At 38.2% G+C, this 26,697-nt stretch overlaps 1 protein-coding gene across 1 annotated transcript; it reads left to right on the forward strand.

The window, feature by feature from the left end:
- Positions 1–1,365: 1,365 nt before the first annotated feature.
- Positions 1,366–16,749, forward strand: LOC119773772 (atrial natriuretic peptide receptor 1-like). Its single transcript, XM_038270905.1, has 23 exons — positions 1,366–1,444; positions 1,729–1,840; positions 4,122–4,254; positions 4,337–4,469; positions 5,738–5,839; positions 6,755–6,857; positions 8,503–8,648; positions 8,735–8,807; positions 8,932–9,076; positions 9,161–9,247; positions 9,325–9,468; positions 9,558–9,679; positions 10,338–10,476; positions 10,614–10,662; positions 10,753–10,854; positions 11,108–11,227; positions 11,709–11,802; positions 12,989–13,076; positions 15,634–15,773; positions 15,862–16,014; positions 16,091–16,189; positions 16,267–16,358; positions 16,435–16,749. Exons 1-23 carry the CDS (start codon positions 1,409–1,411, stop codon positions 16,609–16,611), a joined length of 2,589 nt encoding a protein of 862 aa, XP_038126833.1. The 5' UTR covers positions 1,366–1,408; the 3' UTR covers positions 16,612–16,749.
- Positions 16,750–26,697: the final 9,948 nt, after the last annotated feature.

Here is a 26,697-nt window from a genome sequence, read left to right on the forward strand (position 1 = left end):
AAAAATCTATCTTTCAGGAAAAGACACAACTACGACACAACAAAGAATTAAAAACAGCAACAGCTCAATAAATGACTGAGACTAGAGTGGTATTAATTTCTTTTTTATATATATTGGTTTATGAGTGCTGATTTTACATTTACTGATAAAAGCATTAATTCAGGTCTCAGAGCTGCAAAGCTAGAGAGTGTCTAAGGGAGAGGAGTTGTTTATCCTATTAGGGAGTTTGAGATAAACTCATCCTTCTCATGACACACTATGGGTTTATTTATAACATTTTACTGTTTTCTCCAACTGTCTGTAATTGTTTTGATTAACTGCGCTCTGACAACCTTCACAGCCTTTCTGCAGGGTTTAAGTTAGTGTGCTAACTGGTGATTGTCTTGTTCTCTTTTTGTAAAAGCTAATAAAAGGGATTATTTAACGGGATTGCACAGTTGAATGCTTTTTTTCCCACAACAGCAGAGAAAGGAAACAGTTAAACAGAATCTCTGAACCAGGGGTACTTTCTTTATGAATGACACAAACTCAAACTGAGGATCCTCCTTAGATGCTGTACTTTATATATGAATACCGATGTTTTAATGTGATTCACAAGCAATTTAAAAAACGTATTTTACTTTCACTTTAAAAATATCCTCGTTAAAGCCTTTACAAACTGAGTCGCTGAGCAGGGGAACAATGTTGATACACCCTCTAATTATAGCTTTTTTCCCAGCTGCAGTTAAGTTTCTATTTTGGCATTGAAATCTTCAAATCGACAGGAACACAGTCATCCATATTCTGCAGCAGTATAAAAATCAGCAGGTTTAAGCAGCAATCAAGAGCCCAAAACATCACAAACTTAAAGCAGTCAGCAGAAAGTAGGCCTCACCCAACTGACCAGGTATCAGCAGACAGGGGTTCCCTGTTCTCCTCTGTTCCTACCTGACACAGAAAATCAGTTTCTATGAAAAGAAACAGGACCAGAGGAGATATAATCTGAATATTTGTAACTGATGTATTTCTGTTCTCCTTTATTCTCAGATTAAAGCATCTAGATTATCTACAATCTAACAGTTGGTCCAGGACTGCTGCACATATCATCTTCTTAAACTGTTCCAGAGCAACAAATCTCTTTCATTTACCCAAAATATGCTTCCTATTTTTAATAGTACGGTAAGTAATTTTATCCTCAGTCATTTTAGGAATTGGAGAAAACTATAAAGTACTATTTAATAACCTCAAAGGCCTTTTGATATTTTATAAACACAGTGTAGTAACTGTTTCAACCAGCAGAGGGCAGTGAGGATTCATCAGCTGCAGACTGATGTTCTCTCTCTGCTCTGGCTTCATCATCATCATCTTCAGACTGAAAGGTTCAGGAGCTTCAGATCTCCTGGTCTGTCAGTGGATCAGCAGCAGCAGCATGAAGAAACAACAGAGACTTTGGTTTCTGTTGTGGGTAAGAAAAAATCCTCAGCTTTTATTATTATCATTATTATTATTAGCAAAATATGACAATACTGGCTGCAAGTTTTCTGGAGGATATTTTGTGTTTAATTATTATTATTATGGTTGAATCTAAATGGTTTTAATCTCTGTGTGTTTGTAGATCAGCAGCATCATGTTATTGTCCTTACTTTGAATTCTAAAATGTTTAAAGCATAAATGTCTTTATTATCCATCATCATCAGATGTTTCTCTCTCTTTATTCTCACTGATGTGTTTTTGTGTCTCTTCTTCCAGGTCTGTGTTTTGCGAGTCCTTCCTGCGTTCTGTTGGCACGACCTGGATAACAGCGAGTATGACTGCTGGCCTCTGGACCGACCAAACGAATACAACATGATCGACTGTGGAGGTCAGACACTGATCCACATTAATGCAGACCTCAGATTAAAAAAACGAATAAATAAAGAGTTTATAGCAGTAATTATCTTAATACTTAGAGTTAAATAGAAAATGAGTGTTGTTTGAATTAATTTGTAATTACACACATAAATGTTTTAATGAAAAATTAAAAACTCTGCTTTAATTTGAGAGGATTCGGTAAATAGTGAACAAATGTTATTGTTTCAAATTGCATTTTAAATATTCAATGCCTCAATTGAAATCTTTTTCAAAAAATCTATGAAATACATGAAATACAAGGCATAATTTTTTGGAATTAGGCAGATTTGCTATGATCTTCTGTCCTGTAATCTGTGACTGAGGTTGAAATACGATGAGAGGCAGAGTCTATTTGACATTTACTTGGAATGACAGTAGAACATGGTATTTTTATTGAGGCAGCAAATGTCCGTAAGATTGTTGCTAAAATAGCTACTAAACAGCATTTAGGTAAAAATAAACAAAAATTGCTTTTAAAAGCCTGGATTATTGCAGATAGTGGGTTTTGGCAGAGTTAGTCTCTAACTTTTTGTTTCTAAAATTCTCACACTGCAAGTCTATAAAAGCAGTTTTTTATTATTATTATTATTATTTTATTTATTTTTTTATTTTTTTTGTAAAAAGAAAAACTTTTCTTGTGGTGGAACAAAAGGCATTATTGCATATCAACATTTCTGTCTTATAAAACCTCTTCTGAGTCTGAACAGAGACCAGAGAACTTGTACTAGAATTCACTCCATATTTAAAGGAACAGCTTGATATCGAACAAGCAAATCAATCTAAAAAAAAATCTAAATTATGCCCGTGTCACAGTTAAGCTTTAAAAATAAAACCATGTTAATCACATCGGTTTGGAGTCAGTGTCTGAACCCTTTTCCTCAGCTCCTTTTTTCCTTTTTTAGATAAATCTATAAAGTTCTCTGGATGATAAAAAAAAGTGTTACTTTAATAAAACTCTGTTTAAAATAACATTTTGGTCCAACTCCTGATGAGTGTAACATTTAATCTATATAAAGTATGAACTTTTTAGAGTTAACTTTATTCATTTTATTGTCTAAATCCAGACGTTCCCTCAGAAATAATCGACACCTTATAGAGTAACAGTTACACATGGAGGTGACATTTTTCACTGACTATTAAACTTCAACACCGGAGCTGATTTTCACTCAATAAAGGTGTAAATAATCTATTTAGAGTAAAATAGGTTGACACTGAATTTTTAACATCCAATTTTAGGTCTGTTTCACTCTTTCTTCTAATTACTGGAAACTTTCACACAAAGTTTCCAGTGATTTCCCATAAGTTTGACGTCAGAATGTGTTGATAATAAACTCATTAGTGTAAAACCCTGCAGGTTTAGCAGTTCATCTGTTTTTGTTGATTAAAGGAACTTGTTTCCACTTCTGAATCAAAGCTGTGTCACAACAGAAGCTCCAAACGAACAAAGTTAACTATCTACATGCATTTAGTTTTAGTTCTTTTATGTCAAGTTTTGATTTTCTTTTTAAATTTCTCTCTTCAGCTTAACCCATAGATGTTGTTGAATCTTTAAGACTGGATTAAAAACATGTTTTAACACAATAGATGGGCTGCAACTAATGATTATTTTGCAAATCAGTCAATTCATTTTTTGATTAATAGCCAAAGATTCCCTAAAGAAGATTTTTAAAAAAAATAAATCAGTTCTGTATAGAGTATATTGACAGACATTTTTTTATTTAAATTGTAAAATAATTTTTTTTTACAGATTTTATATAATAACTGCTCTAAGTGGGTTTCTCTGTCAGCTAAAAATAATGTTTTAGTCTCTATACTCCATTTAACGATTAGTTGATTACTAAATTAGTTGACGATTATTTTTAAAATCAATTAATCACTATTAATCTGATTGTTTCAGTCCTTACATTAGTTATTATGCAGCTAAAGATGAGTTAAAGGTAAATACATCCAAATCTGTAGATTCCTGTGATCATCAGTGAATATTAATCCTGTTGAAGCTCTGATGGTTAAATCGTTATTGCAGCAGTTTAAGGTTGCAATAACAGAAATATTTCAACATATAAAACTGTTTGGTTTAGGAAAATGAAGGAAACCCAAATTACAAATATTCTCCTGTTAAAATCTGTTTCACCTCTGAATTAAAAGACCAGATTAGTATAAATAATTCCATTCTTCTGTGTGCTTTGATCTGCATGTTTATCCTTAAAGTTAGCAGGTTTAGAAATGATTTCCTGCTGGGTGTCTTTCTGTAGGGATGGAGATGGCCTGGGTGCTCCGACCTCCAGAGACGGTTAAAACCGGGGAGATGTTTACTGTTATCTACTCCGTCACTGCCCGGGACTCCTTCTACCACTGGGCGGTCCAAAACGGCGTCTTCACTCAAGGGTGACATATATCTGAGGTCTGTTGACGTGTTTGTTCACTGTAATCTGAGTGGATTATTAATCTGGAGCTGCTGTGCTTCCAGTTCAATAACAGACGCTGCATCGGCCCAGTGGTTCTGTGAGCATCAGGATTGTCCAGCCAGCTGGGCAGATGCTAACGGGGAAAACTGCTGCATCCATCACGCTAACATCCACTCCTGTCCAATGGGATACATGGTGAACATGGGCATCGTTTGAGTTGATAAAACCTTATTCACATAATTTAATGTGAAAATGTCAAATTCTATCTTTTTATTCTGAACACTAAGGGCCGGATTTATCAAAGGTTTGCGTGTATTAAAACGTGAGCTATTTCACTGCGCACGCTAAAAAATGTACAAACTGATCTATCAACAGCGTGCTAAAAGGATTTGGTCTTTAAAACGTGCTAAATAGCGCCTCTTATCCATTTAGTACTTTTTCTGCAATGAATATGCAATATGGGGCGTTTACACGCAAAAGTGCGCCTTGTGGGAGGTGAACATGTAAATATATTAATTTATCACTCGCAAAGTGATTTATTAAACCTGAAAGCAATTTTGCTAACGGTATCTGACTCTATATTTAACACGTTTCAAAAGAAGGTACAAATGGTCTGTATGCGTAATTGCGCACACATGGCAGCAATTGTCGCAAGAAGGAGACATTGAAATGAAGCAAGGAGACGCAGAGAACGCATTTTTTCACTCCGTGTGAATATTTTTGGAATGAACGAGGAAACGATCATCAAAACATATCGTTTATCCAGCATTGCCATTTTGGAGCTCCGAATGGATTTGGAGCCAGCCACAAGGAGGACCCACGCAATACCAGATATCACAAAACTCGTTTTTCAGAAGTGCTCTCCGACGGGGTCGGGGTTCTCCACCTGCGCCTGTGGAGCAACATGCCAATGCTGCGGGGATGCGTAATCTCATCCACAGTCACTTCTTGTGAGCCATTTGGTATGTGCATTTTTCTGCAGGCCAATACAAAACACCTGTTTTTTGGGGGGGGGGTTTTTTGTTGTTTTTGTTTTTTACTGCAGTGAAGTAGAAATTCAGCCACATACCACCTTAGGGAATAAAGGTTGCCGAAGTTTTTTCTTTATATCACTGTAAGATTTAAATTTCTTAATTGCCGCAAACCACAAAACGCGCAAAACCATCCTTTAAATAGGGCGTCTCCAACAGTTTTGCACCTGCCACCAGTTACGCAATCGCTCTTGTTAAATCACCCGCAAACCATGGTTCAGCCCCTCGCGCAAAATTCCAGTTTGCGAGCGCAAATTACTGCACGCAAAATTGGATCTTGATAAATCCGGCCCTAAGTGCAAATTTTGTAAAAGAAAAAAAAAATTATAATAAAAACTTCCACAGCTTTAAGGAGAGAAAAATAAATTAATCTGAAGTTATTTGTTAAAGTTATACCCCCAGTCTTATCATACTGGTTTCCGTGTTGGACAGACGGAGAGCATCTGTGGTCCCTGGATTCCTGATGATGGAAAAATCTTCACTCACACCATCTCCACCACTGGTAAGATGTCCCAGATCAACTGGACTGCCAAGGTGAGATGATCAATTAATCCGTTGATTATTTTTTCGATAAATAATCAGATAGGAAAATAATCCTTTAAGCAATTTTCTTGCACAATCAAAGCAGGTGAAAGTTAAACTTTTCCACTTGAGGAGTTCTGGATAGAGCAGATTGACAGACATTTTTTTTTCTTCTTAAATTCAAGATTTTTATGTATTTTTTTTGCAATAATTACTACTCTAAGTGGGTTGCTCTGTTAGGTAAAGGCATGTTTTAGAGGCTCTATATTCCAGTTAATGATTAATCAATTACTGAATTAGTTGATGATTAATTGAATAATCGATTAATCAGAATTAATTAGCATCAGTGTGTGAGTGTGTGCGTGAATGGTTGAATGACTGATTGTAGTGTAAAGTCAGGAGACTTGACCCAAGCGCTTTATAAGTAGAGGCCATTTACCATTTACTAGTAATCTGATTAATTGTTTCAGCCCTACACATGATTATCACTCTTTGGTTCTTGTTTGGTTTCTTTTTTTTTTTTAAGAATGTAAAGTCCAAAAAACAGGAAAAAATAAAATCTCGAAATACAAACAAAATTGGGTCAAATTCTAAAATTTTGGGTTTTTAATTCCTAAAAGAAATATGAAAGAAGTTATGCTGATTTTATGCGGTAAAATAGATGCATTATACTGTATTGAATTAGATTTTATAATTAGTTTTTTTAATCAAGCAAAAGAGAAGTTATTGCTATTCGTTTATACCATTGTATGCAGATGATATTTTCATTTATGTCTCAATGGATTCTAGGCTACAGTTAAGAGCCCTTCTTTCTAGGCACATACCTAAAATAGTGTTCAGTTAATTTCAGGTACTTTGACATTAAGTCATTAAGATTTGAAGAAGATTCCTTTATATACCTCCTAATGTCATCACATTATCTTGCAGGTGGTTCTGTTCCATCCAGGTTTAACCTCACTCATTGCTCACATCAGAGTCGGGACCATGCAGGCTGCATTAGAGGCAAAGAGCACCGTTCGGCCAGCTGTGGGTAGGTCCATCACTAACATAACTAACAGTAAAAGATAATCTGATGGACAGATAGGGGTACAATAGGGGTACAAAGTTCATATATTTGTGCTAAGTGTTAATCTAAACTCTGATCATGGGGTGACCTAAGTGGGCTCGTCTGTCTCAATAAATCCTTCAAGAGGCAGCTTGTCTTGTCTTTAGGACAGTGTTATTTACTTTTGCCATCGCCTTTAGAGCTAAGTGAGCTTATTGCTTGGAAAAAAAATCTTTCATTCCTTTTGAGACAGCAGGAAAAGTCAACAAACAAAACATATAGAGAAAAACAACAAGCAAAGGGACAAGAAGAGAGGGACAAAACGTGGAACAATTAATGTATGTCTATTCTATAAAAGTGTCTGTATCGTATAATGGGTCTGTTTTATGTGTTATCTTCTCAGTTGAGAGGGCCCCCTTTCTGTCTTTGCCTAGGGCCCCAAATTTCCTAAATCCGCCCCTGAATACATGTCTCCATTAATGAGATCTTTAGTTCTTGGGTGTGAATGCAAAAAGTAGTCTGGCTTTTAGGCCCCGTCCACACGAAGTCAAAACGAACACGAAACGCTGATATTTTCCAAAACGTTTGCCGTAAAGACGGAGACGTAAAATAAATGTGAGCGTCCACACAAATGCATGAAAACGCTGCAAAATGTATGCCAGGCCTGTAAGTGGCGCTGTGGTGCCAAAGCAAAAATAAGCGACGAAATGTTGGGCATGTGCACTAATATTTATACATGGTTGCCCTGCGGGTCCATTTTCGTGGTTCAGTCAAATTCAGGTGCTGAACTATGTCGTCGATATTGCTCTGTTCTTCCTGGAGATATTCCAGAAGAAGAAGATTCTGTTGTAAGCCCGACAGCAGGGTGAGTAGCATTAGCAGCAACGGCGCCATTGTTGTTGTGATACTGTGTCGCGCATGCGTGTTTAGAGGCGACGCTATGACGCATGCGTGTAAAAAAAAAAATGCGGTTAGAGCTTAAAGATGGAAACGCGAAAACGGTGTTTCGAAATCTTCCCACTCTGAAGGCTGAATAAAAAAAAGATCGTTTACAGACCCCCGAAACGCCGGCTTCGTATGGATGAGAGGCTGGTTTGGTGAAAAATTTGTGCGTTTAGGCCAGGGTTCGGCTTCGTGTGGACGGGGCCTCAATGCTGCTCTTTGAGTAATGGATTCTTCCTCTCTGAGTGGTACATGCCTGGTTTTAGTAAGGCTAATGAACGCATCTTACCAGCCTTAGTACATCTTCAAAGTATCTACCTTTTATTTTTGTGGGGTTGATTTTCACATTTTTCAACTAAGTCTGTTCATCTTTTGGTCTATATCTGGTGCTGTACAATGGCGTCTATCATTTTTTATGATTTCACATAAGGAGGGAAGCAGTTGGTTTGATTTGTTACCGTAAGATAGATCCAAGCTAACAAAAGCCTGACATCATATTCTGTTCTAATCTTAGTGTATTTATTTGACTTAATGCAAAAGAATAAGAAAATTCTCTCTGTCAGTTTTCTTGCATGCAGAAAGGTAATGTTAATGGCACAGCGTGCTAAAATAATGCCAGTGTGTCTTTTAATATTGTGTTTGTCAATATCTGGTTGGAACAATGTCCCCTAAATGTTTTCCCGTTCAGTTTGCGGCGATAACGTCTGTGAGGAAGGGGAGCAGTGCTCCACGTGTCCAGCTGACTGTGGAGAATGTCCCATGAGTCCCTCCACTAAGGTGGCCATCGGCCTGCCGCTCAGCCTGCTCTGCCTTTCCTTTGTCCTGACCGCTGTGGTAGGAGCTCAGACAACACAGGCTCTGTGAACAGACTGGTACAAACCCTGTGATTTACAATTAAGCTGAGACTTCTGTCGCTGCAGTGGCTAAGGTATCAGAAAGAGAAGATGCTGTGGGACGAAAGCTGGATCATTGACTTCTCGACTATTAAACAAGGTACAGTTAACGTAACGGTTTATAACAAAATGATGTTAATGCTTTGATCGTGTTTTGTTTCTTTTAAAACGACAGAAACCAGTTTAACAGTTGATGGACGTGCGGATGGTCTGTTTCTCTCTAGATCAGGAAACCAATATGACCATGGGCAGCATCATGAGCGTTCCTGTCGGACACACTGACAGCAATGTGAGCTGTGTGACCGCCCTCAGCACCTGTACAGGTCAACCAACCAGCTGGAAGGGGCCGTTCACCTGCACCGGGATATAGTACAGCCACATGTTCAACCAAATGTCCGACTATTGAAATCGCACGATGTCAGGTTTTATTAAAAAAATCTCTTTCCTCTACAGTGACGGCAGAACGGTGGCCATCAAAAAGATCCAATCAAAGTCCTTCTCTCTGTCCAAAACCATCAGACAGGAAGTCAAACAAGTCAGGTAAGACTCACACAAACTAATTCTCATTTAACTTTCTTTTGAACAATATCAGACACTGCCTGTATATCTCTTTTCAGGGAGCTTGATCATCCAAACCTGTGTAAGTTCATTGGCGGATGCATTGAAGTACCAAATGTTGCCATAGTAACAGAGTACTGCCCAAAGGGGAGTCTTCATGATGTCCTTCTGAATGAAGAGATCCCCCTCAACTGGGGCTTCAGGTGAACCTCTGATTTGGAGAGGGAGCAGCTTGTTTGGTTAATTAGACATGACTATAACGATAATGACTTCTACTTACTGTGGCTGCCAGGTTCTCCTTCGCTACTGACATCGCCAGAGGAATGTCCTACCTCCATCAGCACAAGATCTGTCATGGCCGACTCAAGTCTCTGAACTGTGTGCTAGATGACCGCTGGGTGTCCAAAATAACAGGTCATCTGAGCAAGAGTTTTAACATCTATCAAATGAAGGCAGCCTTTACATTCATGTCTTAACATGCATTTATTTCAAAAACTGGAAATCATCAACTTCACAGAAGTAATATCAACTTTTTTCTTTAAAAATATAACTGGATGCCAACAGTAAAAGTGTATTGTGTTTTGATCAATTAGGCTTTTGACTTTTCTTAATATCTTTGAGAAATCAGGGTATATGCCACCAACATCATCATATCCTCTGTCTGTTTTATACGACTCTTACATTAGAAAAACAAAAAAGATTTTGCTAGATTTCCTGTTTATTTTCTAAAATGTAAAGATGTGACACTGTAATATGGAAGAGGATTAAGGCCACTGTACAAATTTGTTTAAGAAGTTAATTGATCTTTTATTTTATTTGAGTTTAGTGTGGGAAAATTTTTAATTCTGAGGAAAAAAAAGTTTTTCCCATGTTAAAATCAAATAAATAAATAAAAATCTGCCCTAATCCTCTTCCGTAATATAACTTTTGTTAGTTAAAGCTGGGAAGTTTCAGATCATTGCACTCATATAATTATATTCAGATCCCGGATAAGCCCCCAATCATTGTATACAATGTATGTAGAAAGGTTGCAAAGCATTTTTTTTTTACATGAATTTGTCTCCAATTTCAGACTACGGGTTGAGGACATACCGGAGGGGCGATGGGGCGGAGCCTTTGTCCTCTTATCAGCAGAGGCTCCATGAGGTATACATGCCACCGGAGTTTCAGAACTCAAGAGTGGAGCCGACACTCGCTGGAGATGTGTTCAGGTGCTGCACTCTTTACATGACCAATACAGACTACCTGTTTAAAATCATCAAGAGATCACATCTGAAAAAAATTACAAATTGAGACTGTGAGTAATGCCAATGGTTTTCTGGTAATAAGTTAATTTATGTCCTTTCAGCTATTCTGTCATTCTTCTGGAAATCGCTACTCGCAGTGACCCAGTCCCTGTAAGTTGTGGTCTCTGGTGTCTAGTTTCACAGAATAAAGTACAAATGAACAGGAAAAAAAACAAATAACTAAAACTAATTTGTTTGCAGCCAGAAGAGTCTAACTTGGAGTGTGCGTGGTGTCCTCCTTTACCAGAGCTGATCTCCAGTAAAGCTGACAAAACCTGCCCCTGTCCTGCAGACTATGCAGAGGTGTGAACACAAGCCTCTTTACTTACAGGAATTGCCTGAAATGTTATTGTTAAAATAAAAAGGCCTTATCCCACATTTGTTTCCTTTGTTTTAAAAACATGCTTATTACAGACATACACAGGGTATTGGTTACTTTATTATTTCTTCTTAATAATAAATCCCTAAGACAAAGTATTCATGTCAATTTTGTGGTTTGATTATTTTAACCTCACTCTGACTTTAACTCTGCTTTTATCTGTGTTTGCCTGCAAAGCTGATTCGTCGATGTCGCTCTAATAACCCCGTCCATCGACCTACGTTTGAACAAGTAAAGAAGTTTGTTCACCGCATCAATCCCATCAAAGTCAGCCCAGTGGACATGATGATGAACCTGGTAAATACACAAGCTTATCATGAAATAAAATCCTTCTTTAAGGAAAAAAGTTACTCTTATCAGTAGGTTATAGCAGAGCCGCTTCACAAATTACAAAAAAATGTCTACAATTTAGCTTTCTTTCTATTATTTATTTTAGTATGAGATCATAATAGTAACTACTTTATAACCTAACCTAACTTCCCCAACCATAGGATGAATAGATGGTCTTCGTCGTATCGACGGATGAACAGGTGGATTGCTTACACAAATCATTACCGGTTTCTACCAAATTATCACATATATTTGTTTTTTTTATGCTAAAATTGTTTTGTTTTCTTGCTTTTTATGTTGTGAAAACTGACAAACCAAACTAAGCAGATGTCTAAACATCTTTTATGATGACGGAGGTAGTCTAATGCTAATCTGTGAGGGATGTGGCTTTAGTCCATCTTAGTTTGCTTGGATCTGCTGAACTGAAGAGCTCTCCTCTGTCTTCCAGATGGAGAAGTACAGTAAACACCTGGAGGTCATTGTGGCTGAGAGGACTCAGGATCTGATGCTTGAGAAACAGAAAACCGACAGACTTCTGTACAGTAAGAGGCTCAAAAACTCTTTTTGAGTTTTTTGTTACACTTTGATCTATGTTATTCTGTGTTTTCTAGGTCATTGGTTTTATTTTCAATTACTGTCATTCTAGTTGTTTTCTGGTTGTATTTTAAGCACTTATGTATTTCTTGTTTACTCTCTGCTGCCCCCTTCTGTCAGTCTCCTTTCCCCTAGATCCCTTCTAGCTCCTTCTGTCCACACCTGCTCCCAATCAGTTGATTACTCCATTCATTGTTCTGTTTAGCATATATACTTACAATGTTTGCTGGATTCTCATCATTATCTCATACTCCCTAGTGTCTCCTAGTGTTTGGTTCCTGAGTTTGTCGTCAATCATTTCTGGAATATGGCTTCAGTATTTTTAATTCTCCATAAAATGTATCAAGAAATCATCTCTACTTCTTCAGCTCCGGATTATATCCACAATGTCATCATATCTTCCCAATGACAATACATAATATCAGCCTAATCCATTCAAGATCATTCTGAAAATACGACAGGTCCAGTGGGGAAACCCAAACATTCCTCTCCCTTGCACATTCATTGGCATCCCAGGGTGTTCTCTGATCCAAATGGTTATTTAGTCTTTGCAGAGAGTTATGGTTTACCATTCAGAGGTTCTTGGAGAGGCTGCAGCTGCTTACAATCTTCAGTGTCTTGTATGCCTGCAGTGTCCCCCAATACTACTCAAGGAAATTAGCTTTTTACTTCTATAAAACATGGTTAGGCTGTGGATAAGAACCATGTCCGCTGTTCCACAGGCCAACCTACTCCTCCTGAATTCTGTAGAGCAATCATCCCCAAAGCTTGTTCTCGAGGGCCGCTGCCCTGCAGGTTTCAAAGGTTTCCCTGCTCCAGCACAGCTGAATTACATTGATTGCTGATTAACAGGCTTTTACTGAACTGCGATCATCAGAATCAGCTGTGCTAAAGCAGGAAAACATCTAAAACCTGCAGGACAGCGGCCCCCGATAATAGACTTTGATGCTGCCGTAGAGGTTCCTTCTGGTACTCTAGAGAAACTTTCACAGCACGGCTGAAAAAGATGATGCCTCTCAGGTTTCCTCATTTTAGCAAAATGGAGCCAACCCACCAGGTGCTGTCTATCCACTCTCCAGGAGCTGGTCTCTAAGGTCTAGTTGTAATAGCGGGATGTTGTTGTGTCTCCTCAAGGTATGCTTCCTAAACAGGTGGCGGATGATCTACGTCAGGGGAAACCATTACAGGCTCAGAGCTACGTCAGCGCCACCGTCTTCTTCAGGTAAACTTCTCCTCCCTAAAGATGCAGAAGCTTCATTTCCGTCAGCGTTTTCTAATGCGCGTTTTTGAAGTATCGCATCAAGAAAAACTTGATGGAAAACCGCAAAATTCAAATAAACTCTCTTAAATTCGCAGAACAATTGTTTATGTTTGCATGTAGTGGTTTTTAGCTTTTGCAAAAAAGGGTTAATGTGTAAAACAGGAGATGGAAACACTTTCTGAATCAGCTCTGATGTAGCCAACTTTTACTCACATGACTGATCAGCGGTTTCTGCTGTTGAGTCTTCCTAGATGTTCCTTAGATGCTAGCAGACATGGTTTGAAACAGAGTTTTCAAAAGTATTAACAAGTAGAAGTATAAATCTTACAGTTTAAATATGCTTTAGTAGAAGTTAAAGTATCAACTTAAGCTTTTTACTCAAGTAAAAGTGTAAAAGTACCATTTTTAAAACTACTTAAATTATAAAAGTAATCAGGAAAAAAAGGACTGATTCTTTACACCTCATATTGGTCACTGCTCTACCCTAACAAAGGCACATTTTTGTACAATTCTGGATAATAACTTCCCTATACTTAATTTTCTTAGTTTTTTAGTTTTATAACCATTGGTAACTCTGTCAAATTTAACTTTACATCATCTTGAAAAACTTTATTTTGGTATGTGGTGAACAACAAGTTGGGGCAGCACCGAGTCCATCCGCAAAGACATTAATTGTCTGGATGAAACAAATTATTTTAATGGTTTTTATTTTTTTCATATACCAGAAGTCCATAACGAAAATGAACTTAAATGAAACAAAACTAATGAGTCTATTTTAAAAATGTAAGAAGTAGAAGTAAAAAGTTATCTAAAACATATTTACTCCAGTAAAGTACAGATAGCTAAAATGTCTACTTAAGTAAGGTAACAAAGTTACTTGACACCTCTGGTTAGAAGTAACATCGCCATTATTAGCTGACATGTTAGCATAAAAACAACTTCCCTGATCTCAACTAGGGTGGCCAGATGTCCGGCTTTAGGGCGGACAGTCCGGATTTTCATTGCACTGTCCGGCGTCCGGCGCCACATCCAGCCGGACGTGTATTTGCCCTCGTTTACCCCCAGAATCCACATACTCCGTCAGTGCTCCGCTCCGCTCAAGTACTTCGTGCGGAGTACTTGTCTGTCATGTAAATCAATGAGAGCTGTTCCACATCCTCCACTACTCCTCCGCACGTCTCTGTCCACGTACGTCTACTCCGTCCTTCACTGTCAAAATACGGAACTGAGCTCTTTTTGGCTCCGCTCCCGTCAGTCCAGATCAAGACCCGCAATTGCAATCACACCAAACAGGATAAAGAATGTAGAGAGGACCCGGTTTGTCAAATTAAATTATAGTAAAAACAGGTCGGTTACTAGAAATTAGAGCATAGTTCGTATATATTCCCAAAATTAAGAGCAATTAATTAAATAACTGGACCAAAAAATTCTTATTGCAGGAATGGATGAAGAGATGATGAGTTTGGAAGCGGAGAACAAACATAGTTCATACAAACTATGGATGATTCTGTTTATTCCTGTTACAAAAATCCACAACAGAAAGAAAATATTTGGGCAGAAACTGAACATCTGCTGGATGATGATGGGGATTTTTTTTAATATGTCATATTAAATTAAACGTTCACAGGGTTTATACCGGAATGAGGAACTCTAATTTAATGCTCTTTTAATGCTATTAGAAATAATTTTAATTTCATCAACAAGTATCATGTACACAAGTTATTAGTATACATGAAAAAAGGAGCTGTAAGCACAGTTCCATGACTCAAGTTTGTGTATATATATATATATATATATATATATATATATATATATATATATATATATATATATATATATATATATATATATATATATATAGATATATATATAGATAGATAGATAACATGGTGAAATCATCTTTACTCTCGACAGGCTGCAGCCATGTCACGAATTCCTCTTTTCCAGCCACTTTTTGATATTTTTATTGTCCTATTCTCTAGCTCTCTCTCCGCCTCAAGCTTATTTTCCAAACAACTGCTTTATGATCAATTGCAGCAGTTCTGCTCAAATTAATCGTGTCAAAAAATAGTCACTTTTTAAACACCACAATGTATTAAATAAATACAAATGCTGGGAACCAATTCTTTTTTTACATCTCTTTAATATTTTGTTCTATTCAACTACACAAGCATCATCTTTAAACTACTAAGAATTGTACTATAAATGTGACTTTACCCGATTCTTATGTACACCGTAGTAATTTATTGATATGCCGCACAATGTCCTCCTTTTTGGTGCTATAGAAATGGCCACCCTAATCTCAACACATTCATTAAAATGATTATTGATCTGTGGTCCATGCTATACTGCAGGCTCTACTTCCTGTTTATTACAGCCATGTGTGACGATATCGGGCAGATATACCCTTTATGATGCTTTGTTGATTCGTTTCTAACCAAATGGAAACATATTTGCATTTCCTTTTCTTCAAAGTTTGCTTAAAATTGGAAATTAATTTGTGTGTGTTTGGTCTCAGTGACATCGTAGGTTTCACCCAGCTGTCCAGCAGCAGCACTCCTTACCAGGTAGTCGACTTCCTCAACAAGCTGTACACCACGTTTGACGACATCATCGACAACTACGACGTCTACAAGGTGGAAACCATCGGAGACGCCTGTGAGAATAAACCCAGACACACCCTCAGTTCCCTGCCTGGTCAGACCCAGGTGAATCTGACCCGTTTGTCTGGTTTACCGCTGTGCAGACATGGTGGTGTCGGGCGTTCCTCAGGAGAACGGCATCCTGCACGCCTCAGAGATCGCCAGCATGGCCCTGGACCTGGTGGGTGTCTGTCGCAACTTCAGGATCCCCCACAAACCCAACATGCAGCTGCAAATACGAGCAGGAATTCACTCAGGTAGGATGCAGAAAGCAGGAGAACAGAAACCCTGTTCATGCATCATTCTTTGAACGTCTCCCTTCATGCCGTCTAGGTCCGGTGGTGGCTGGAGTCGTGGGCACCAAGATGCCTCGCTACTGCCTGTTTGGTGATACGGTCAACACAGCTTCCAGGATGGAATCCACAAGCCTGGGTAGCCATATTTAACCAGCAAACACTGATTTAACACTGAAACTCTGTCTTTACCAATCTGCCTCTGGATCCTTTCAGCTCTGAAGATCCAGAGCAGCTCCAGCACCTTCTACCTGCTGGAGGAGATTGGTGGCTACGTGTTGGAGTGCAGAGGAACGATGCAGGTCAAGGTGAGCCTCCCACCTTCAGCACCTCTATCACTACTGGGGGAGCTGGGTCCAGTAACAGTCTGAAACTGTCCCACAGGGAAAAGGGGACATGGTGACGTACTGGCTGGAGGGGAAGAAGACCCCCGGGGTCTCCAAGGACGTCGGAAATGAGATTAGAGAAACCAAACAACACAACGTAGAAACCGAGGAGAAGGACCTGTACTCGTCCATGCCAGGGTTTGTCAGCGAAGATCTCCTGATGGATCCAACCTGATGGGAAAACGTCTCTGCATACGATCCATGTCACTAACTGCAGCGTCATCAGTTTTAGTTCTTCAGTCATCATTAAGAAAAATATCTCCAACATCAAAGCAGTTATGTTAAGTTATCTCTTTATTAAAAATCCTTTCTAAACTCACCAATAATTAGAATTCTTTAATTTATTTATTTGTAGATATTCTATTGTCGGTTTAACAAATTATGCATGGGTTTAAATGTACAATTATGTTGACTTATTTATTTTATTCATATGTAATATATACTGTTTCTGTCTGTGTGTGTTATGCATTTAAAAAAAAAAAGTTCTAAAAAAAAAAAATGAAGCGAATACTGACAGTTATTGTTGTGCGAGTTACCAGGAAATTAGCCTCGTGAGACCATCCTGATCTCGCGAGCTTTCAAGGTTTCACTCGCAGATCAGTCTGGAGACTCTCCGTTGAAGAACATTTGGAGCCGTTCACCAAACGAACGTCCAATCAGCTTTGGCTTTGAGGCGGGTTGAGGTGTGACGGAACGAGAAGCGCGACAGTTCAGTCTAAAGAACATGGCGGCTTCAGCCGATGAAACTAGCGTTAGCGTGGCTATCGAGCAAGTTTTATCGGAATTACAGAGTATTTCTTCACTGAAAGAAGAGCAAAACACTGCTCTGGAGGCTTTTCTCAGAGGAAAAGATGTTCTTGCTCTTCTCACGACTGGTTTCGGCAAGAGTAGCCTGGCTTGTGGTTGTGTTTTCGTCGATGCTCTGTTAGTACATCATATGCTTCGTTGATCTGATTGGTTTATTTTGCCCGTCTATCACCAACATAGGCCAATCAGCTAACCAGTATTTTTGCCCCTTCCTAAAATTACTTCAACGGAAGGTTTCCGGATGGATATGCGGAGCAAATCTATCTGGCAGAGTCAGGTCACCAGGAAATAGGGCTGGGTAAAAAAAATCGATTTAATCAATTTTGAATCGATTCCTTCACAATTTTGCAAAATCAATGCCTAGGGAATGAGATTGATTCATTTTATAGTGACCCGTGTGACGTTCACATTAAGATAAGCAGGAAAGATACACTCAAAATGACTTCAAGCCAGACAGCTGCAAATATAGCCATAGGTTGACTGAAGATATCAACAAATGGGGGCTGAGCAGCAAACACCCTGTAGTTGTTACAGACAACGCTGCAAATACGGTTTGTGCAGTGGAGATAATGCACACTGCAAAAATGTGAATCTCAATAAGTCATTTTTTTCTTAAAATAAGTGTATATTTTCTTGAATTAAGGAGGTAAATGAGATACTTTGCCAATAGAACAAGACAATTAATACTTAAAATACGAAAAAAGCAATTATGTTGTCTTATTTCAAGTGCATATTATCTAATTATCTTATTTTAAGGGTAAAAATACTCATTCCATTGGCAAGTCATCTTATTTACCTGTTCAAATTAAGGGTTAAATTGACTTAATTTAAGACATTTTTACTCATTTTTAGATTGTTTTTGCAGTGCAGCTCATGCATGTCTGCCGTGTCACGTCTGCTTGCTCGAGTGAGGCTTCACTTTTTCACTTTTCACAAACAAGTTTGCACTTTTCAGACAGTTTTGTTCACATCTCAAGTTTAAACTGTCTGATTTGCAAGTTTGCACTTTGTGTTTAATATGACAGGAAATAAAATACATGAGTAGTTTGAAACACAGTGGAACCACTTTCATTATTGTAAAAACAGATCGAATTGAAATTAATCGGCCCTATCAGGAAATAGTACTGCGCTCAGTTCAAAGATGTTCTTCCGCTTTTCCTTCAAAGGCTGGTGTCTATCTGGTCCCCAGTCTATCGCAGGTCTCGTTTAAACATAATAAAACGAAACATTTGGAGTCTACTCTTCAGAAGTAGTAGTTGTAACCTCCTCTCTGTGAGTTCTGGTAGTTATTAGTTGCGCTCCTCTCAGTGGTTACTTTTTAATGTACCCCGAGCTTCAACTGAGTTGGGAAAAACTTCATTCTACTGTTCTGCACCTTTGGGATGGAATAACCTCCAGAAAGAGCTCAAATTAGAAACTCTCGTGTCCATTAATGAATTTAAAATAACCATGGAGAATGTAGTGATGGAGATATGTGCTTGTTTTTCCTGAGATGCTCAATGTGTTTTAACATACTGCTCTGATTTTATTATGAAAAATGTGGTTTGGTAACTACGTTGGCCAGGTCTCTCTTGAAAAAGAGATTCTGAATCTCAATGGGACTTCCTGGTTAAATAAAGGTTAAAAAAAAGAAGGTTTCCGTGTCCTAAAAAAGGTACCAACAGGTTTGCACGGACGGAGCAGACCTTCAAAGAAAGCTCAAAGTGATTTGTGTTTGCAATTCATCAGACAGCTTGCAAACCTTTTTTGCATATTTGCCTTCATCAATATGCAGATTGTATTTTAATGACCAACCGTGCGCATTAATGGGAGGAAGATAGGAAAACGTTACCATTTAATACATGCAAAGGGATTTTCTTAATCTGAAAATAAAGCTGCAGTTTTATGTGTATTTTTTTCCACATTTCTGAAAGAGAGGTTTAAACTCACATGTGAAAAATATCTAATGCCGCAAAAAGATTCCATGTGCATGTAAACACATTTGGACCATCAGAAATATTAGAATTATATACAGGTGCTGGTCATAAAATTAGAATATCATGAAAAAGTAGATTGATTTCAGTAATTCCATTTAAAAAGTGAAACTTGTATATTATATTCATACATTACATACAAACTCATATATTTCAGATGTTTATTTTGTTTAATTTTGATGATTACAAATGACAACAAATGAAAATCTCAAATTCATCATATCAGAAAATTAGAATATTGTGAAAAGGTTCAAAATTGATGGCCCCTGGTGCCACACTCTAATCAGCTAATTAACTCAAACCACCTGCAAAAGCCTTTAAATGGTCTTTCAGTCTAGTTCTATAGGCTACACAATCATGGGGAAGACTGCTGACTTGACAGTTGTCCAAAAGACGACCATCGACACCTTGCACAAGGAGGGCAAGACACAAAAGGTCATCGCTAAAGAGGCTGGCTGTTCACAGAGCTCAGTGTCCAAGCACATTAATAGAGAGGCGAAGGGAAGGAAAAGATGTGGTCGAAAAAAGTGTACAAGCAAGAGAGATAACCGCACCCTGGAGAGGATTGTGAAACAAAACCCCTTCAAAAATGTGGGGGAGATTCACAAAGAGTGGACTGCAGCTGGAGTGAGTGCTTCAAGAACCACCACACACAGACGTATGAAAGACATGGGTTTCTGCTGTCGCATTCCTTGTGTCAAGCCACTCTTGAACCACAGACAGCGTCAGAAGCGTCTTGCCTGGGCTAAAGAGAAACAGGACTGGACTGCTGGTGAGTGGTCCAAAGTCATGTTCTCTGATGAAAGTAAATTTTGCATTTCCTTTGGAAATCAAGGTCCCAGAGTCTGGAGGAAAAGAAGAGAGGCACTTCATCCACGTTGCTTGAAGTCCAGTGTAAAGTTTCCACAGTCAGTGATGGTTTGGGGTGCCATGTCATCTGCTGGTGTTGGTCCATTGTGTTTTCTGAGGTCCAGGGTCAACGCAGCCACATACCAGGAAGTTTTAGAGCACTTCATGCTTCCTGCAGCTGACCAACTTTTTGGAGATGCAGATTTCATTTTCCAACAGGACTTGGCACCTGCACACAGTGCCAAAGCTACCAGTACCTGGTTGAAGGACCATGGTATCCCTGTTCTTAATTGGCCAGCAAACTCTCCTGACCTTAACCCCATAGAAAATCTATGGGGTATTGTGAAGAAGAAGATGCAATACACCAGACCCAACAATTCAGAAGAGCTAAAAGCCACTATTAGAGCAACCTGGGCTATCATAACACCTGAGCAGTGCCACAGACTGATCGACTCCATGCCACGCCGCATTGCTGCAATAATACAGGCCAAAGGAGGCCCAACTAAATACTGAGTGCTGTACATGCTCATACTTTTCATGTTCATACTTTTCAGTTGGCCAACATTTCTATAAATCCTTTGTTTTTATTGGTCTTCAGTAATATTCTAATTTTCTGATATGATGAATTTGAGATTTTCATTTGTTGTCATTTGTAATCATCAAAATTAAACAAAATAAACATCTGAAATATATGAGTTTGTATGTAATGTATGAATATAATATACAAGTTTCACTTTTTAAATGGAATTACTGAAATCAATCTACTTTTTCATGATATTCTAATTTTATGACCAGCACCTGTAAATAAAGAAAAGAAATGTCTAGACTGGTCAACATAAATAAGGAACCAGAACAAACAAATAACATTGGAGCTTCAACATTGTTTCATGTTTATAAAACGAAACAAAATAGAATATTAACAGCATTAGAGAACCTCTATTACAGAGCCTTTAAAGGACATAAAAGTGTGCATTTCTTAATCAGGGTCAGAGGTTTTTTGTCTCCTTTTAAGTCCTTTAACATTCCCCACTCAAAGCAACATTAAATCTTGTTTTTCTGCATACTGGAGCAAAGTGCAGCTGTTTAAAGCTTAATCTGCTGTGAATCTGACTGTGGCTCCTTCTCTATCAGATGGGATGGGAGCAGCAGACAAAGACAACTTTCTCATGTTTTAGGACATTTTATTATCTATATTAAACTATTTTAAGACAGACTACCTATATGAAGTGCACTATACTGTCATGGTTTGTTTGGAGGTTTTTATGAGGACCCAAGTGCAGAGGCTGACAGGCAGGGGTGAGTTCTTAAAAGGTTTAATGAAAGATCAGGCAGAAAAAACAGGAATCCAAAAATCCAACTTCAAAATCAAACACAAACCAGAACCATGGAGACATCAGGGGGGAAACCATCAAGGAGCCAGGGTGAGAAAAAATAAGACGAGGAACCAGCAAAGAGGGGCTGCAGAGGGAGTGTATTTATGGCTGACTGAACAAAGGCAGGACTAATGAGCTGATAGGGAGCAGGTGTGACCAGAGCTGATGAGGAAGCCAAGGGAAAAGAACACAAGGGGGCAACAGAGGACAGACAAAGAAAAACCTAAGAAACTTAAATGAATCTAGACACACCAATAAAGCTAGAAAACAAGGAAAAACCTGGATGAACATAAAACTGAAAACTTAGAGAAAAACCAACAGAACCAAGATCATTACATATTGTTATGTGAGTCGGGCACATTAATTATTTTTGTTTCTTTTTTTTCCCTTTTAGTGTTATATAGACCTCAGTTGAGTCACTTAAATTTTAGAGTTGATAATTATTTCTTTTTTCTTCTGTAAATCGTTCTTTACTAGCAGAGGCTTCGACGGCCCTGTATAGGGTTGGCCCTCTACTGTAACGTTTTGTTTCTTTGGATCGGCTCACCAGGTCCAACTTTCTGTTCATACTTTGGGGGGGTTTTTCTCTTAGAGTTTTTTTTTTTGGACACGGGGAAACTGGGAAAAAATCTGACTCTCTGTTTTTTTTGGGGGGTTTTTTTGGCCGAAGTTCTAGAGATTAAAAATTAAAATAATTCTTTTGAACCTCATGTTTGTCTCGTATCCTTAAATATGTGTTGGCCTGGGTGGTCGTAACACATATACATAATATTTTGCTTTTTTTTTTAGATAATCATAATGATAATTACTGTAGGAGCCTAAATGCAGTTTGAGTTAGAATAATTTTTTTTTTATTTAAAAATATGCAAATTCATAAGTAAGATAAATATTGTTTTTGATTTAATGATTCATTAAAAATTTTTTTCATATGTTCAGTTCATTGATATTATGAGTAAGATGTGACTTTTATTGTGAACTTAAAAAAAAAAAAAAAACCACGAAGGGGAGGGGTTTATCCTCATGCCAGGTGAGGAATGCAGTGGGAATCAGAAGGAGATTGGAGCTCAATAGTTTTTTGACTTCAACCTTCCCAGGCTTCATTGGACTTTAAAGGACTTATTTTAGTGGATGTATATTATGTTTTCTGTAATGTTGCGTTAAGTTTTCAAGTAAATTAAAATCAAGAACTGGACTCGTGGATTTATTTTCAGTGTTTTGGATACAAGGGAGTCTGACGAGCGTCAAGCTAAAGCTTCAATAAAGACAGTAAGAACCTATTATTACCTTCGGCTACATGTCTCAGACCTTCATCTTTCCTTTACAGTTACAATCAAAATAGCAGAACACAATCTGCTCATTGAGGCTGTATGAAAACAGTAAAACAAAAGAGACATAAAAAGAGTTAAAAAGTCTAACAGAGACCTTAGATACATAAATCTAATGGAACAAAAGCACTAAACAGCAGAATAAACTAAGATACTAAACATAAAAGCATGGCAAAAATAAACTTAATACAGTAAGATCTTTATGAATATGACTAAACAACAAGACAATGCTGAAAACATGAACGAATAAAGAAACCAAGAACCAAACACCTGTAGAAAGTCACACGTTCACCACCATGGTCACCATGGTCACCGCTTAGGTCGCAAACTCCAGCCATGTTATCTGAGGATCCAGCTTAATCTTCATGATGGTCAGGATAAAGAGATGACTCCTCCTGAGCTCTGTTCACCTCTGGTTTGCTCACATCCATGAACGCTCCAGCTTCAAAGATCAGTTTAACTTTAACAGCTTTATGCAAAAGAAAAGTCCTTTTTTCAGGATAAATCCCTAAAATCAGTCAGAAATTCTCTGCTTTGACAGCAGCTGCTCACTCATAGAGGGTTTAATCAGCAGACTATTATGTTTGTGCTAAAGTAAAACATGGAATAAAGTTTATCTGGAAAAACGCTCCTCACAAACCATCCTGTTTTATTTTAAACATATAAAACCAAACGTGTCATTGGTGTTTAATGATGAATGAGTCTCATTGTCTCTCTGAGGGAAACTTAACTGATCTGGATCAGTTTCTTACATCCTGAAGCAGAAGGCAAACAAAGAGAGGTGAGGATCCACTGAGGCTGATTCCTGATATGTTGCTGGGTCAGAAACCTGTTAACTGGTCTGTAACATGCAGCTCAGATCTGTGTGTTTTTAACAGAGAGGCTTCAGGCTGCTCTGGGCTCATCTGCATGAACAGCTGCAGGAGGCAGCGCGCTTTCTAAGGAACAAACAGAGCGACAGAAACAGAACCTTCATCCAGAACCTCTGCAGGCAGAAGGTGAACCCAATCAGACACCAAGGAGCGGAAAAGTTAGAGGGAGTTTAATAAATAAATCTGATTAAAACGTCTTTCTTCTTCCAGCCAATCATCATCATTATTTACATTCCTTAGAATAGAAATCAGAGCTGAGAGCTGAAAGTTTCCTCCCGCAGTTAAAAACGGGAACATTTTAATGTTTCCCTGCAGAATCTGCTGCCTTTTAAGGTATATAGGAGAAGCTGGTATAAAGTAAGCACTCCCGTGATGCATCATTCTGTAGTTTTCTCTTCTTTTAAGTTTATTAAAGTCTCTGAGATCTGGACTTTGACTAGGCCGTTTAAAGCCCTTCATTATTTTCTCTATCAGCCTTTGTTTGTAGCTCTGCTCTGATCTAGGATGGATTTTCTCTCAGTGACCCAGTTTGGTCAATCATGGATGGACTCGCACCCGAAGCTAACTTTGCTCTGCAGAGGAGCTCATAGCAGACTGCCTTCAGAGAAAAGCCCCAATGATCATCCCTCCACCGCCGTGCTTGATGGTTCTATTCATCATGGTCCTTCTGTGGTAATGTGGCCTTTTTGCCAAGTTAATTGCAAGTCTTTTTTCTAATTTGTCTCCCTCCAACCAAACAGCTGCCTTTTTATCAGCGTCTGCACGCCGTTTGGCTGATAGGGAACACCTGTGCCGCTGCTGTGGGCGTGTCCAGGGGTGAGCGGTAATGTGACCTCCAAACAAAATCAGAAAAACACATGCAACACACAAAAATGAAACTAAGTTCAAAATAAAGCAAATCCAAAATTAGAAAAAGACATGCAGTTAACTTGAGAAAAAGCCACATTACCACACTTCCCCTCCCCGCATTGTTTCTCTTCCCGGTTCTCTTTTTATTCACTTTAATATTCAACCAGCTGCAGAACCTGAGAATTTTGAAGAAATTTTTATTTTTTTTATTCTTATTTAATTTCCTGCTCTGACCTCAGGCTTATTCTGCTAAGACATCCATTTCTGGTTATACTGGCAGCTTTCTGGGATTTTTTTCCTGTTTCTCTTTGCAGACAGATGAATTTCCTATTATTTGGACCCTCCTAGATGGACCATTAAGGTCTCATCCTCCTGCATCCTTTCTACAGATCATGTTATAAAGTGTGTGATTGATAAAGAGGAATTAAAGGAGCTATCAGACGCTGCAGCTTTAGATGGAGGCAAACATTAAGGAAGTGAAGCAGCATTTCATCACCAGGAGCTGGGTGGTGGTGATGCATGGAGGAGGCGTCCAGGTCCGAAGCCTCAGGATGACTCAGATCAGCACAGCTGAAGACTAAAGGCTCATTCCCATAAACCAGACAAAGAGGCTGATGAATATGTGGGGAAAAAAAGGCCCCGGGGCCACAAACAGAGGCAGGGGACTGAAGAGGGATGGATTTTAATTACAGCTAACAGAAGGCGTCCGTGTTTGAAGTGTTTCTAATAGAATGGGTGCTCAATCTTTCTCTCTCTCTCTCCTCATTTAGCAAGCAGCTTGCTCGCCCTCTCTCCATCACCCATTCTGTTGGCAACATTTACACATCTGAGGAGCCGCATCAAAGACGGCGCTGCGTGTGAAGGAGCAGAGACACGACGTGGAAACAAACCTGTAACCAACCCACCGCATGGAGGCTGCTGACAGCATCGCTGCTTCCTGCAGATGTTTGAGCTCCAGATTCCAGCTGAGCTGGAAGATCTGATCAGTTTTATATTAGTTTATTTAACTTTATTTTTTATTATTGATCAACTTTATTTCTCCTTTGGGGAAATTTTGGTTCCAGTAACTTATATAGAATATAAAGCTTATATAGGGTATAAAGAGTTAAAGCCAGATGCCAATTAAAGATAAAGATACAACAGAAAATATAAAAATTGTATAGAGTATCAAAAAAGCATAAAAAAAAAAATAAAAAAAAAAGTTATACTTTCCTGGAATGTGTTTCCCTTATATATAGAAATATCTGCACTATAGAGCACTAAGGAAAGACACAGTACTTGACTTGGATTATTGCACTACAGAAATGTACTGACCTTATAATATAAATATATACCGGTAATATAAATATAATGAAGGTTAAACAGACTTTATAAACAGTTAGATCCATGCATCAGGTTCCTCCATCACTCAGCTTCTGATCCATGGTTATCATCTGCAGACGTCAGTAGGAACTGGTTTGATTTACAAAGAAATTACTTTTAGGAGCAGTTTTACTGCATTGTGCTTTTTTCTTGAGGTAAAATGTCTTAAATGTGATGAAACTTGTTTTAAGAGAGAAAAAACACCAACTGTTTCTGTTTCAGTGATTCTTTAGTTTATCTCTCAGGCTCGTTGGTTTTGATCTTATATTAAAGAACAGCAAATACTTTAGGTTTGTCCCGATACGAATTTTTCCATCCCAGATCTTTGAAGACAACAATACTGACCTGATAAAAGGTCAGCAGTAATTATACACACTTTTCACTAGTTGTTTTATAGAGTGGAATGATAAAAAGGGGGGTGACTGAGTGATATTTCGCAAACAGAGAACAATAATTAAAGCATCAGGTATGAGAAGAGCTGAGTTATGTTTATAAAATCTTGTTATTCATTTTCTGGCTGATATCAAACTGATTTCTGAAATAAATATCAGGACAGCCCTATAACATCCTATACTCATCCTACAACCATTGATTATGAACGTTTTATAACCAAAGATAGATCAAATATACTAAACTTGATATTGTGTATTTGCTGGATGAAATATGTTTATTTATTCAATGCTTACAAAAGACTTTTATCACCTAAAGAGTAGGGTTGTCAAAAGTATCGATACTCAAAAAAGTATCGATACTGAAAAGTTGTATCCAGATACAATACTCGTTTTTAAAAGTATTGATACAGTTCCACCACCAGTGGCACCTAAGCAGTCATTCATCTTATGCGCAGATTA

This window comes from Cyprinodon tularosa, unplaced genomic scaffold (genome assembly GCF_016077235.1).
Source record: "Cyprinodon tularosa strain WSP-4 unplaced genomic scaffold, ASM1607723v1 ctg782, whole genome shotgun sequence".
NCBI lineage: Eukaryota > Metazoa > Chordata > Actinopteri > Cyprinodontiformes > Cyprinodontidae > Cyprinodon > Cyprinodon tularosa.